The sequence below is a fragment of the Terrapene carolina genome, unplaced genomic scaffold (genome assembly GCF_002925995.2).
Source record: "Terrapene carolina triunguis isolate 2854851 unplaced genomic scaffold, T_m_triunguis-2.0 Scaffold166, whole genome shotgun sequence".
NCBI classification, from domain to species: Eukaryota; Metazoa; Chordata; order Testudines; family Emydidae; genus Terrapene; species Terrapene triunguis.
This window is the reverse complement of record NW_020664517.1, coordinates 1,849,805-1,864,509: the sequence shown is the minus strand read 5'-3', so window position 1 is coordinate 1,864,509 and position 14,705 is coordinate 1,849,805. Positions and strand designations below refer to the sequence as shown.

The 14,705-nt window shown below is 58.9% G+C and overlaps 1 protein-coding gene across 1 annotated transcript in view; it reads left to right on the top strand.

Annotated features, from left to right (window-relative positions):
- The window catches only part of LOC113406937 (protein MTSS 2), an 84,728-nt gene that overhangs the window by 49,303 nt on the left and 20,720 nt on the right, over window positions 1-14,705 (top strand). The window contains exons 4-9 of the mRNA XM_026653850.2: window positions 4,870-4,954; window positions 5,297-5,388; window positions 6,480-6,554; window positions 7,943-7,951; window positions 11,230-11,387; window positions 12,861-12,968. Coding sequence (XP_026509635.1) covers window positions 4,870-4,954; window positions 5,297-5,388; window positions 6,480-6,554; window positions 7,943-7,951; window positions 11,230-11,387; window positions 12,861-12,968 — 527 coding nt within the window. The remainder of the gene's footprint in view (window positions 1-4,869; window positions 4,955-5,296; window positions 5,389-6,479; window positions 6,555-7,942; window positions 7,952-11,229; window positions 11,388-12,860; window positions 12,969-14,705) is intronic.

The following is a 14,705-nucleotide window of genomic DNA, read 5'->3' as shown; positions in this document are numbered from 1 at the left end:
CCCTCCTGTCCGGTGTGGGGCAGCAGGGAACTGGGGGCTGGTACCCTCCTGTTCCGCGCAGGAGAGAGGAGTTGGGGGTTACCCGTGGGCAGTTGAGTTAGGAGCAGCTGGACAAGGCGATGCTCTTGGGTGGGGGGAGGGGGAGCCAGCGGAAATGAATTCTTGCCTGACCTGGCTGTGGAGCTGAGGCGGGCGATGAGCTGTGGGAAGAGCGAAGGAAATGAGTTCACCCAGCCTGCCCCCTCAGTGCAGCGGCACAGCAGGTGACAGTGACGACCAGCAGCAAAAGGAAAGGGGGCAAAGTGGCCCATAGCTGGGGGTGGGGGAGGGTTGCTGGACCGTTTCTCACAGCAGAAGGCAAACCTGCGTGGTGGGGAGGGAGGGCATGGGGTGAGGGCAGGCGGTCTGCTTCCACAGCCACTGGAGCTGTACCCCACAGAGCCGTGGAGGGTGGAAAACAATGCTTTGTCTTTTGAGCAGCTCCCTGGGAAGTAGTGGTTATTATCCCCTTGCCAGGGGGAGGAAAGTGAGGCGAGGTGACAGAGAGAGAACCTAGGCGTTCTGACTCCCAGTCCCCTGCTCTAACCACTAGACGAGACTGCCTTCCGGGGGGGGAACAGACCCCAGGAGTTCTGACGCCTAGTCATCTGCTCTAGCTACTAGTCCGTAGTTCCTTGTTACACTGGGGTATAACCCCAGAACTGTGATTCCCGATCCTGTGCTCTGACTCCGCGGCCACGTTCCCTTGCCCCGGTGGGAACAGAACCGTGGGGCCTCTGTTCTGGGTGCCTGCTCTGGCAGGGGGAGGAGGGGGAGGAGCAGGGGCCATGGGTTAGATTCAATGAGCTGCTGTTCACAGGTGGTGCTGCGGCTCCCACTGCCCATGATGACCAGGTGTCCGGTTTTCGACTGGAACAGCCGGTCGAAAAGGGGCCCTGGTGGCTCCGGTCAGCACCGCCGACCAGGCTGTTAAAAGTGCGGTCTGCAGTGCTGCAGCGCTAAGGCAGGCTAGTCCCTACCTGCCCTGGCACCACGCTGACCCGCAGAAGCGACCAGCAGGTCCGGCTGCGCCCCAAACCCCTCATCCCCGGCCCCATCCCAGAGCCCTCACCCCCCTGCACCCCAAACCCCTGCCCCAGCCCAGAGCCCCCTCCCGCACCCCAACTCCCTACCTTAACCCACAGCCCCCTCCCACACGCCGAATCCCTTGGCCCCAGCCTGGAGCCCCCTCCTGCACCCCAAACCCCTCATCCCCAGCCCCACCCCTGAGCCTGCACCCCCAGCCAGAACCTTTACCCCCTCCCACACCCCAAGCCCCTGCCCCAGCCCAGTGAAAGTGAGTGAGGGTGGGGGAGAGTGAGCCACCGAGGGAGGGGGAAATGTAGTGAGCAGGGGTGTGGACTCAGGGAAGGGGTGGGGCGGGGCCTCGGGGAAGGGGCGGGGCTAGGGTTTTCAGTTTTGTTGGCAGCCCGGTGCCTGCTGCTGAATTGATTGAGGATGGGGAAGAGCAGGGGGACCCGTGCTGCCCACCCAACCCCCAGGCCTAGGGGGACCCACACCCTAGCTGTCCCATAGCAAGGAAAGGCCCACACTCCAAACTGTCTCTCCCCCGGATCTAAGCAGCCATTTTTCTCTCCTGTGCGTCTCTCTGCCTCGCTGGGGCCTGCCCGACCCTTTGCTAGATCTGTGTATTGCAACTCATTGTTCCACCTCCCGCTGCAGCTGGGGGATGAGTTCTTGGTGTGGCTCCCGCCTCCCCCCACCACGCACACCTCCCCCCGCGGTAGAATGTCAGGGATAAAGCACCTGTTGGGGGGACATTCCCAAGGGAAAAGGGCCAGGCTGAATGGCCCGTAGCCGCAGCCAGCCTTGGCTCGCAGGCAGCGGGTTGTTTCAGCGGCACTAACTGGGACAGGATTGGTGGCTCGGGCAATGGGGAGCAGGAGCTGGGAGTGTGATTATTTATGGAGTGCCAGAGGTGCTTTGCACACAAGCCCACAGTCCAGTTAGATGCAGGCCAGCGGGGGGATGGCAAACCAAGATTCAGGGGGAGTGGGGGGGGAAGGGCTCCAGCCAGGGAAGGAGCATGCGCACGGTGTGCTTGGGGATGAACGTGCCCTGGTTCGTGAGAGGTTTTGTTTAGAAAAGACAATGTGCTACGATGCGATGGGCTGGGTGACGCTGCCCTGTACTGGAGACTGGTCAGCGGTGTGCCATAGGCCCGATACTGCTCCTACCTGCCGGTGCGTTTCCAGGAGCAGGAAGGGGCCTGTTTTGGAGCATGAGTATCTGAGTCTGGTCGGCTGGAAAGGCCTGGGTGGATGTGGGGTGAAGCACAGCAGTGGTGGCTAGGAATTGATGCCAGAATCATAGAAATGTCAGGCTGGAAGGGACCTGAGGTCAGCTTGTCCAGTCCCTTGTGCTGAGGCAGCGCCATTGAACCTGGCTCGAAGGAGCAAAGGCCCCCAGGAGGCAGAGTCTGGCTGGGGACAGGGAGGCACTGGCCAGAAGAGTTCAAGGGGGAGATGCTGATTCCCTGGTGGGTCAGTGTGTGGGGGGGGGGAGGGGGAGGTCAGTGTGTGGGGGAGGGGGGATCTGTGTGTGTGGGGGGGGTGTCTCCTGCTGCGGGAAGGGAGATGGGCCTTTCCCCTGTACAGCTGGACTTGGGAGCAGGCCTGAGGCTCGGGCACAGAGCAGCTGAGGAGGGACTGGGCTGCTGGCAGGAATCATGGGCTAGGCCTGTGAGGGTCTCTAAAGCCTGTGTCAGACCCCAGCAGTGCCCTGGGTGTGAATGGGATTGGCCCCCTCCCCGCTGTTGAGCACCCCCTCCCCCCCCGGGGGGGGGCCAGAGACTTGGGGATGGGGAATCAAGCAGGGGTTTAACCCCCAATTGTTGGGGCACTTCAGCTCTCCGAGCTGGGTGCACGAGGAGAAGTGGGAGCCCCTTGCCCCCGGTGCCTGCCCCGTCCCTGAGGCTGAGCAGGGGAGGCCTTCCCTGCACAGCTCTGGATTGGAGAGCAGCTTGAGATCACATTGCCCCCCCAGTCCCAGCTCCTTCCCAGGCCGCGAGCCCCGGAACAGCCTCCCGCTCCCCCAGCAGTCTCTGCCAGCCTGAGAGGCATGTTGCTCTCCTCGCCTGTTCTCACGGTCTCTGCCTGGAGTTGGGGATGCTGGATGCTGGGGGGCAGGCTGCCAGCCATCTCCGGGCCTGGGCTGCCCCCTGGTGGCCATGAGCGGGGCTCTCTGGTGAGGAAGGCTGGGATAAAGCAAGATAGACTCCCTGGGCCAAATCTATCCCTGGAGTAAAGCCATCCATCCCCATGACACCAGTGCCCCGGTGGGCTCAGCCGTCAGCTCCCCACGGGTTTTGAGGCTCTGGAGACCTCCTACCCCAGTCAGGGGGTTGGTTCCTGACATGGCTACATGAGAGGATTTGCACTGACTGGCTTACAGTAGGGAGCAGGGGAGACTGGCCTGATCCTCCTCCTGTGCCCCATTCCCTGAATGCCAGGCTCTTTGCAGCAGATTTCAGGGGCGTTGCCAGTGAAGGCTACCGTGAGAATGGGACGGGTTCTGGACTCAAGTGTCAGGGTGCGCCCAGCGCAGCCCATGGCCTTAGTCACTAAACCCCGCAAAGCCAGAGCCTCCCTGCTGCTTTTGTATGATGTGTGTCCGGTGCGCTGATTCAGCAAAGCGGGGCTGCACCCAGAGAGCTCTGCAGCTGGACAGCCCAATCCGGGGGGGGGGGGGTGTCCCTGCACCGAGTCTCTTCCAGCTGGAAAGGAAAATCCAGCTCCGGTACTTGTATTCCCCCCCCCGATTCCCATCTGACTCTACCGTGTTTCCCCGAAAATAAGACAGTGTCTTATATTAATTTTTGCTCCCAAAGATGCGCTAGGTCTTATTTTCAGGGGAGGTCTTATTTTTCTTGTCCTGGCGGCGGCCTTATATTCCGGGGTGGCCTTATTATGGGGAGGTCTTATTTTCGAGGGATGCCTTATATTACAGCGAGAGGCAAAACTGGAAGTAGGTCTTATTTTCGGGGAAACAGGGTAGTGCACTCTGCCTTGATCCGCAAAAAGAACAGGAGTACTTGTGGCACCTTAGAGACTACGCAAAAGAATAAATGGACACAAATCTGACATCAGGAATCATAACATTCAAAAACCAGTGGGAGAACACTTCAACCTCTCTGGCCACTCAGTGACAGACTTAAAGGTGGCAATTTTGCAACAGAAAAGCTTCAAAAACAGACTCCAACGAGAAACTGCTCAACTAGATACCATCAATTTAGGCTTGAATAGAGCCTGGGAATGGCTGAGCCATTACACACATTGAATCTATTTCCCCATGTTAAGTATCCTCACACCTTCTTGTCGACTGTCTGAAATGGGCCTTCTTGATTATCACTACAAAAGTTTTTTTTCTCCTGCTGATAATAGCTCATCTTAATTAATTAGCCTCTTACAGTTGGTAGGGGAACTCCCACCTTTTCATGCTCTCTGTATGTGTATATATCTCCTCACTATATGTTCCATTCTATGCATCCGATGAAGTGGGCTGTAGCCCACGAAAGCTTATGCTCCAATCAATGTGTTAGTCTCTCAGGTGCCACAAGGACTCCTGTTCTTTTCGCGGATACAGAATCTGCCTTGGTCGCGCCGCACTTGGGCCAGCCACATGGAAATCCTGCTCTGGACTCTGCTGTCCCCTCCCCACAGGAACGGACTGTGGCTGTAGCACTTTCCCCTGGGTGCACGTGCTGCCCCCCGGCTTGCAGCCATAGTGCCAGGCTGGTGCCCAAGTGCAAGGGGCTGCGCTGTGGTTCAGTGACGATGCTCCGATGACAGGGCTTTTCTCTCCCTGCAGGAGCCACAAGAGACATCGGCTCGGCACTGACCCGGATGTGCATGCGGCACCGCAGCATAGAGGCCAAGCTGAGGCAGTTCACCAAGTAAGTCTGCTGGGCACCGGTGACACGAGTTTCCCAGCCGCAGCCTCCCCGCCCTAAGGATGAAGGAAGTGGCAGTAAGTCTCTTCACACTGCGACAGGCACCCAGACAGCTTTGTCCCGCCCAGGGCCTGATCCAGGGCGGTGCTGAGCCCCCAGTACAGTCCTTGGGTGCAGCTGGGAGCTCTGCATTTCTGAGGTGACTTGGGCCCCATCTGTAAAGGTATTTAGGGGCTGCCCTGCTCAGCACTGCAAGGCCAGCGCCCGGGTCTGCAAAGGTATTTTAGCCACCTCGTTCCCAGCGGCCTCTTTAACCGGGCTCGCTCTGGTGTCTCCTTGGCGCAGCGCCCTGATGGAGAGTCTCGTCAACCCCCTGCAGGACAGGATTGAGGACTGGAAGAAAACGGCCAACCAACTGGACAAGGACCATGCGAAAGGTAAAGCCCAGGTGACAGGCGGGGGGATTGGCTATTCTCCAGGGGATAGTGGGGGGCATGCCCTATCCACCGGGGGATGCACTGTGCCCGGGGGGAGGGGGCACGTCCTATCCACCGGGGGGAATGCACTGTGCCCGGGGGGGAGGGGGCACGTCCTATCCACCAGGGGTGGTGCACTGTGCCCGGGGGGAGGGGGTACGTCCTATCCACTGGGGGACGCTGTCCCTAGGGGATGGGGGAGAACGCGCAGTGCCTGAGGGAGCGGGGGGGGGCAGCAGAGCCCTGAACAGGAAGTGGGGGGGATGCCTGTTAGGGATGTAAAAGGTTAACCCCCCTTAACCGTTAACCCCGGGCTCGCCAGCCAGAGCGGGCTCAGCCGCACCGGCCCTGGCAGGATCGGTTATTGAACCAGTTAGCCGTTTAAACGACCTATTTTAATTGTTTAAACGGTTAACTTTTAAAACGGTATTTACATCCCTAATGCCGGTACCCGGGGGAGGAACACGCTAGGCCCGGGGGAGGGGCTCGCTGTCTATCTGAGGATGGGGGCGGGGGCAGGAAGCTGCAGTAACAGGGGCGGGGAATGTCCTGTGCTCAGGGAGGTGGGGGCCGTGGGGCAATGTGTCATACCCTCCCCTGAGCATAGTGCCTCCCTGCGCAAGGCCGGCCGTGGGGGGGAGACAGACTGCACCCTGGGAGGAGAGCTTCAGGGGAACCAGACTGGAGGGGAGGGGCATGGGGGGAACTATGCTGCAATGGGGGGAGGAGCTCGAGGTGGGGCCCATGTAGCAACAGGGCGAGGGGGGACCACGCCATGCCTGGGAAGGGAGGGCAGTGGAGGGGCGGGAGGGGGGACCACGCCATGCCTGGGAGGGGAGTGGGGGACCACGCCATGCCTGGGAGGGGCGAGGGGGAACCACACCGTGCCTGGGAGGGGAGGGGAGGGGGGACCCCACGCTGTGCCTGGGAGAGGCGGGTTAGGGGAATGTCCTGGGTCGGGGCAGGAGGAATCGTGGGCCGGCTGGGCGGAGGGGTCTGGTGTCCCCGCCTGGCGGCCATGACACATCTCCTGGTCTGTTCTGTGTCCTCAGAGTACAAGCGAGCCCGCCACGAGATAAAGAAGAAATCCTCTGACACGCTGAAGCTGCAGAAGAAGGCCCGCAAAGGTAAGAGCCCTGCCTGACCCCCCATGAGCTATGGGCCTGCCCCCTTGTGGGGGTCTCATCTGCTTTCACACCCAAGCAAGGCTGGGCTGGGTCAGGTGTGGCTGGAGAGGCCCTGGTGCCCCATGGCTCTAGGGGTCACTGTGCTGCCTTCAACTTGAGACCTTCCCTGAGGCCGGGGGCTCTGATGGGGAGGAAGTAGTCAAGACCCCTGTTCACGGTCTCCCCTCCAAGGCAGGACAGAGACCCCAGTGCCACCTGGGCATCCTGGCTCAGGGTTGAGCGTACAAGCGAGCTCCTCGTCCTGCTAGCCACGTTCCAGCTCTGCCTCCCTTGGTTCCCTCCGCAGCTTGAGCTGGGACCAGGATTCTTCTTCCCCCTCCTGCCCCCAGGGTCACGGTATGTCTGCTGTGAAGCAGCCAGTCTGCTCCGCCCCAGAGTTGGCTGCATTCTGTTGTAGCTCACAGGGCAGTGGGGAGGTTTAATTAACAAATGCTGCCGCCATTTGTGCTCCTGGGACAGAGAGTAGCAGACCAGCCTAGTTCTTCAGCTCTAGGTGTTGGGAAGATGGCTTTGATGCTGACAGTCGGGATCCATCTCGGGGGGTTTGTGGGGCTCAGTGACAAGGTTCAGTGGGTGAACAAGCCTGCTGCATTCACCGCGCCCTGTGGCCATGACCCCAGCAGTCTCTGAGGACTCCTGCGGTGGAGATGGCCATGGGGAGCAGGCTGCACTGGGAGGGTTCCAGGTGGGCCGAGAAGGGCAGGGAGTGGAGGCAGCTCAGGCACTGGGGATCCGGCTGGCACCGATGAGCACTGCTTGCGAGGAAGACCAGGCTGGGGAGTCCCAGCCAGGCACTCGCAGGGCACTGCATGAGGACGTTGTCAGAAGAATTTTGGGCATGACAGAGCATTGCTCAGCACAGGGTTCGACAGCAGATCAGTGGTACGCAGGCTCGGTGGAGACGGGGACCCCGTGGGGCACCGACCCCCAGTTGGGGCCTGTGGCCTTACTGCAATGATAAGAACAAACAGCGCCCCTAAAATACCCTCTCCAAAGGCTCCCTGCAGGGAACCCTCCCTTTGTCCGACTGCCCTTATCCCCAGGCACCCAGGGGTGGGGGTGGATCACACAGTCCAGCCACTCCCCCAGCTCCCTTCAATTCCTCATGCTCCAACCCAACACACAAGGAGTTAACACCTCGCCCAACGCAGGATGGGGGCATGCAGGGGGCCCACACGTGTCTGAGCCATGTGTGGGAAGAGGGTGACTGACCTGCCGGCCCTGGGGAGGTGGAGGGGGCAGAGTGTCCGTACATCAGCCTGTCTTTCACACATTCTCTCTCTGTCTCTCTCTCCTCTTTCCTCCCTTCCACATCCTTCCTCCTGTAGAGCTACTTGGTAAGTCAATCGGTGCGAGCCAGCTCCATCCTGCTCCCCCAGCCCTCCCTTGTGACCTGCGCTTCATTTATCTCTGTCTCCCCTCTGGCTGAGCTCAAAATGAAACTAACCCGAGTCAGACTGCACTGGTCCAGGCCTTCCCTGCTTGCCTGCCTTTCTGGGCCGGTGCCCCCTCGCTGTGGGTGGGCATGGAGCTCCAGGCCAGGCTAGCTTCACCCCATATGGGTGGCTGCAGCAAGGCACGTGCCATGCGCTTGCTCCAGAGTCTCGTCCAGGGGGTGGCCCAGGCGTTCAGCTCTGGTTCCCGGGCAGCGGGGTGGCCCCTTCCGTCCTGTGGCACCTCCGCCGTGCTGAGCTTGTTCTGCCCCCCATGTGCTGTCAGCTGCAATGGTGCCATGCCTGGGTTCTAGCTGAGAGCTGGGAGATCTCGGGGAATCCCCGTCTCCACCCCCAAAGGCTGCGGGGAGGATGTTCCCCGCTCGTGTGCAGGTGAGGAACAGCGCTCACAGAGAGCAAGGTCCCCCGCATGCCCCAGCCTCTGGAGTCCTGCCCCCTGTGCTGGCTACAGCCCCATCCGCGGGTACGTCCCTCTGCCAGCTGAGCAGGCCTGACGTCCCTGTGGCGCATTGGAAACGCGAGGATATGGCAGCCCCTCTAGGGGGTCAGAGCCCCCATGTACACCCAGCAAGCATGGGTTTCATATCCAGCCCTCCCGCCCCGGCTTTCTCCTCTCTCTCTCTCTCTCTCTGCCCTGTTCCTTCAGGGTTCGCATGCTGTAAGCCATGTGGTGAATGCTGAGATTTCCCTGCCGGAGGCCCAGATCCCTCCTGGAGAGTGACACGGATTTCCAGCCCCAGTTGGGCCTGTGGGAAGCCATTTCCCCTTGCTCTGCACTCCAGCTCCCATCTGGCTCTGTCCCTGTGCCTGCTGCCCACTAGCAGGGTCTCTGATTGCTGCCTCCTCCCACCCTCGCTGGGCTTTTGATGTCTAGGAGGCAGGAGTTTTCCCGGAGTAACCCTTCCAGTGACACCTGAGCTGTGGTGCTTGTGCCAGCTGGACTGGCTTGTGAGTCCCTCCCGCTGGCCTGTCTCTGAACCGTTGTGTGTCAGAGAACTCCCAGCCAGGGGTCTGTTCCGGGATCCCCACTCCCACTGCCCAGGCCAGCTCTTCACTCCGGGCATTGTGCCCACGTTCCTGCGGCTTGGCTCTGGGCTTTGGGGCTGGCCAGATAGGAAATTCAGACGGGGATCCAGGTCCAGATTCCAAACTGCCACAGACTGGGCCAGGGGCTGATTCGGACCCTCTCTCCTGTGCCCAGGCAGCCCTCTCTGGCACTCTGCCTGCTGCCTGGTACCCCTTTGTGCAGCGCGATCTCAGCACTCACCCACCGCAAGTTTGGGTCTCTCCACCTCCTGGCCTGATTAGCCTCTTGACTGTCATCCTGGGAACTCCTCGTGTCACCATCTTTCTCCTCCGTTCCCCTGGCCTTTCTGCCTGCCAAGCCTCTCGGTCGTCCGGCTTTACCTTCTCTGCATGGGAATTGCTGGGGGGCGGTGGCTTGTTGGAACTCCATGGAGTTCATATCCTCATGTCCCCAACGCCGCCCTGGGCCCCCTCACATCAGGGACTGGGGGATCCCATGCGCAGGAGGGAGCCCCACGTCCAGTGCTCAGCCTGGCCTGCTTGGATCAGGCCTTTGAGCTGGGGTCGGTCATTTCCACAGGCTGCCCCGACAGAGTGAAGCTGGGGGAGATGCCATCTGCTCTGTTTCATGCAGGTGGCACCGTGGCCCCTAAGCAAGGAAGCTGGGGGCCCCGCCAACCTAAAGCGCTCACTCCTCGGCTCCTCTTCGCTTTGCTTGCTCTGTCCATGCATGTGTGTTTCATCTTCCCACCCTGGACTAACGCCTGGGCACTCCTGCGCCCACTGCATGGGTCACATTCTGCCCCGTTGGACGAACTGATTCACCCAAACCTCTCAGCTCTCCATAGTCCACTGGCTTGTGCCTTCCTCCAGCCACAAGACGAGCAAATTCCTCCCCGGTGCAACTCCAGGGCTTTGGTGGGGCTGCCCCAGGGATGAATTTAGACCCATGTTGTTAAATGTGATGTTGGGGGGGGGATGGGGAGGGATCCAGCAAGGGAAACTCCTGCAAGGTGAGTGTGAAACTGACATGGACTGGGGAGGGCTGGGGTGGGGGCTGGGAGGAGAGCCAGCGTGCCAGGTTATGACACTGGTCCGGGTGCGATGTCCAGCTGGACAAAGCAGGGCTCTGCATCTGCCATCCTGAAGCAAAACCCCTGGGTTGGTTGGGTAGGGCTGGAGCCTGACGTGGAGGCCAGACCACCCAGGTGAGGATGGGGCTTTCTGCCGCATGACCCAGCCTCTGGGTCAGCTCGACCGACCCCTGCCGGGGCCCACACAGAGAGAGGTTCAGAGCGCTGAGCTGGCGAAGGCAGCTGGGATTCTAGTCAGCCGCTGCCTCTGCTGTGGAATCCACAACAGAAAGAAGCCAGTGGAGGGGCCCACGGAGACTGGAGATCTCTGAACCCAGCAGATGGAGAGAGCACCTTTCCCTGTCCTGCGGGTCTTTTATAGCACTGTAGCTAGGAACAGGCTGAGCGACGTCCTTCCCTGGGGCAGATGGCACATGGCCTGTCGTGTCTGTTGTGGTGGACGATTAGCCCCGGAGCTAACCCGCAGCCTCGTGGTTTGGGCAGAAGGCCTCCTCCGTAGGCCTCGGGAAGGACTCCAGAGCTGTATTGCCCCGTGGGGATCCTGAGCAAAGCCAGCCACTGGCTTTTTTCTGTGCCAGTTCCCCTTACGTGGCCAGATGTGGCATCCCTCAGGGAGCCCAGAGCATCCCAGCAGAGGGGGTTCTCACAGCAGGCTGTGTCTCAGGAGGGCCCTTGACATGCTGGCAGGAGGCTTGTTGGCGTTACGTTACTTTCCGGTCCTCGAGGGACTTCCCCCCAAGTGACCTGGCGCTGGGGGTTCAGCGGGCCTGGGACTGCATGGCGGCCGCCTGCAGCGGGGGAGCTCATAGGCTGTAATCGTCAGCAGTCCGGTAGCAGTCGCCCTAAACGCTCTGCGAGATGCTGTGCTGGCGGCTGCTCGGGTGAAATTCTGCAGTGTTTTGCCCAGGGCTGACGTCCCCCACTGCCTGCCTCAGTTTCACAGCAGCAGAGCATGGAAGAGGGACAGTCTCTGGAAGGCAGCAGGTTCGGGACCGGTGAGTGGAGAGGGGATGATGTCTCCGTGTCCTTGTCTCCTTGCAGGGAAGGGGGACCTACAGCCCCAGCTGGACAGTGCTCTCCAAGACGTCAATGACATGTACCTCCTTTTGGAAGAGACTGAGAAGCAGGCTGTCCGCAAGGCCCTCATTGAGGAGCGGGGCCGCTTCTGCACCTTCATCACCTTCTTGCAGCCAGTGGTGGTAAGTGCCGCTGCCCCAGGCCCTTCTGGGGAGGGGTGTGTTAGAGCTCAGCGGGCTGGTTTTCAAATCAACCAGCCAAGCAAGCCAGAAGCCAACCAGCTCCTGCTCTGTATCCCCCAACAGCCACTTCCCCACTGCCCCCAACCGTCTCCCCAGCAACAAACCCTCTCGCAAGCGTGGAGGAACACGCAGTCTCATCCTAGAGGCGCGAGGAGGCAGGCTTCTGTGTCTCTACGGCATCCCTCCCAACAGGATGTGGTGCCACACAGGTTTGGCCTGTCCTGCCCTCCGTAGAGGGAGATGGAGAGGCAGCCAAGCCAGACCCTCTGCGCTGCTCAGTTTAGGGGGGACCCTCAAATGGGGGTCTCAGGGAAAACTGCCCTTCAACCAGGATAGGGTCTTTGGGGATCAAAGTGGGAGAGTTCCGTGAAAGCTGGGACCGTTGGGAGGTGTGAGCTAAGGTTAGGGTGACAAGCTAGCATGTGTGAAAAATTGGGATGGGGGGGGCATTAAAGATGCTAGGAGACGTTTCACAAGAATAGGGAAGTTAGTTACAACCTGCCCTCTAGAATTCCCCAGGGCCTTTAGCGTGAACCAGACGTGTTCTTTTCCCTTCTTGTCCCTATGCTGCTGCGCGGTGCTGCCGGCCCCATTACGGCAGCTGCTGGCATTGTTCTCCCCCCGAGCTGGCTGCATTTCCTCGGTGGGTGATAGACGTGCCCTCCCAGTACGTATCTAAAAGGTGCTGGCCTTTCTCCGATTGCCAGGAACCACGCATGGCAGTGGCTGATACTGATCAGTTTTATTGTCCCATGTAACGGATTAGAACATACAGTACGTTCTGGCTGTGTTGGATGTATGGTGACTGATGGCTAGAACTCCGTCCCCAGCTGCAGAGCTCCGAGGCGAAATGCCAAGGAGGGGTTGACATTAGTCCCTCCCCAGGGTAAAAGTCACAGGGAACCAGGTTGAGGATCTCATGGAGCTGTGCTGCCAGGAGGGTTCTTGTGGCGGGGGACAGGACAGTTGCTCCATGGAATGGCTGGGAATTTGCCAGGCACAGCCCTCAGTGCTCCTGCTTCTCCCCAGGAGGCCAGCTGGTCCCACTTCACTCAGGGGCTGGTGCAATGGCAGGGTCCAGTTAAATCCCCCACTGGTGTAGATCAACGCCCCTCCCTTGGCTTTGTGGAGTGGGGCTGGGATTCGGATTCTCTCTACTTCGCCGGGGGTTTGCCAAGTAGGGGCTGATGAGCTCCTCTGGCTGCCCCACCTCTCTGATGCTGGGTCTTGCAGGCGTTCTGCTTGGGGGGCTGGCAGAACAGTCAGGGCCAGCCAGCTGGCAGGCAGAGCGGGTTTCACACACGCCTCATAAGCCACTGCTGACTTGGAGGAAGCCAAGCAGGGCAGGAAGGGAAGGGGAAGCCCTGGTTCCCACGGCACCGACTGCTGATGCTTCCTCCTCCTGCTGCTCAGACTGGAGAGATCACCATGCTGGGAGAGATCACTCACCTGCAGGGCATCATGGAGGACCTGGTGGTGCTGACCGCAGAACCGCACAAACTGCCCCCTGCCAGCGAGCAGGTGAGGGGCGCAGGGACTGGTGCGGGGGGTGGGAGGGAGTGCATGGGTGGGGGATGGGAATGTTTGGGGGGGAATATTTCCGGGAGGAGAGACAGCAGCGTGTCCACTGGCAGCAGAAACAGCCGGCCCCGACAGCGCTAACCCAGATGTCCATCGAGGGTCGTGCTGGAGGGAGGGGAGGGGAACAGAAGCACTTAGTTATAAATCAGCAGTTTCATCGATTCATAGATGCCAAGACCAGAAAGGACCATTGCAATCACCTAGCCCAGTAGTTCCCAAACTTTAACAACCCGCGAACCCCTTTCACGAAAATATCAAATCTCACAAACCCCCTCCTAAAAATGACTATTTCCAGGGATTTTCTCCCTTACCTGAGCATAAATTATAGAAGCAGTGATCTTGGAAATAATTTTTTTTTACACGCTTATTACACACTATTTATTATTACATTATTATTTATCAATACAGTATTAATTTTATTACTTTATGAAAATGGCAATACTCTTCCAAGATTTCATTTTATAGCTCATATCACGTCGATTAAGCCTCTTACATGTTTCATCAAGGAGTACCAGACGTGAAACAGCAGGAAGATATTTAAGACGCCAACTTAATTAAAGAGTTCCTCCCACAAGCATTCGGGTCTTGAGCAGTCCAGGAAAACAACGCACAACTACAACAAAGCTTAAACCTGTTCTGCCAGGAAGTCAGGAAGTCATGGTCACGGGGCTCGGGCTGCCAGCCCCCGCATCTGGGGTTCCTAGGGACGGCTCTGTCCGCCATGACAGAATTTTTTCAGAGAACCCCCTGATACATTTCGCAAACCCCAGTTTGGGAACCACTGACTTAGCCTGACTGTGACGTTCCCCTGGTGTTATCTGGACTGGTGATCTGCTAGATCACTCCAATCCTTGACTCTGGGAGCCAGTCTTACCCTGCTCTGCTGTGAGAACCCCACTCCTGGGCTGTTCACCCTCTGCCATGTAAGCTGCTCCCAGCTACGTGAGTGAGCACTTTTGCCCAGCCGCTGCTTGGCTTGTGCAACTGAATGACACTAGCCAATAGCTCCGGTCCGAGACACAATCCTAGGAACCTCCATCTTGTAGTGTCCAGTTATGGACGCTGGATGCTGCAAGCTTATATGAGCTCGTCAATTTAACAAAGAAATTTATATGTACCAGGCTTGTTATCCCAAGGGGAGTCTCTGACACACTTCAAACCAAACGCACTGCTTCAGGTAGAATAAACAGACAGATTTATTAACCACAAAAGATAGATTTTAAGTGATTATAAGTCAAAGCACAACAAGTCAGATTTGGTCAAATGAAATAAAAGCAAAATGCATTCTAAGCTGATCTTAACACTTTCAATGCCCTTACAAACTTAGATGCTTCTCACCACAGGCTGGCTGGTTGCCCTTCAGCCAGGCTCTCCCCTTTGATCAGCGCTTCAGTCGCTTGGTGGTGGTGGTGTCTGTAGATGGAGGTGGAAGAGAGAGGAAGAGCCTGGCAAACGTCTCTCCCTTTTATCATGTCCTTTCTTCCCTCTTGTCTTTGCCCACCCCCCCCACCCCCGGGTCAGGTGAGCATTACCTCATCGCAGTCCCAAACTGACCAGAGGAAGTGGGGTGACTCCCTCGAGAGTCCAACAGATCCTTTGTTGCTGTCTAGGCTAGTGTCCTTTGTTCCTGTGAGGCTGGGCTGGGTTTGTCCCATACATGCCCTGATGAGGTGTGAA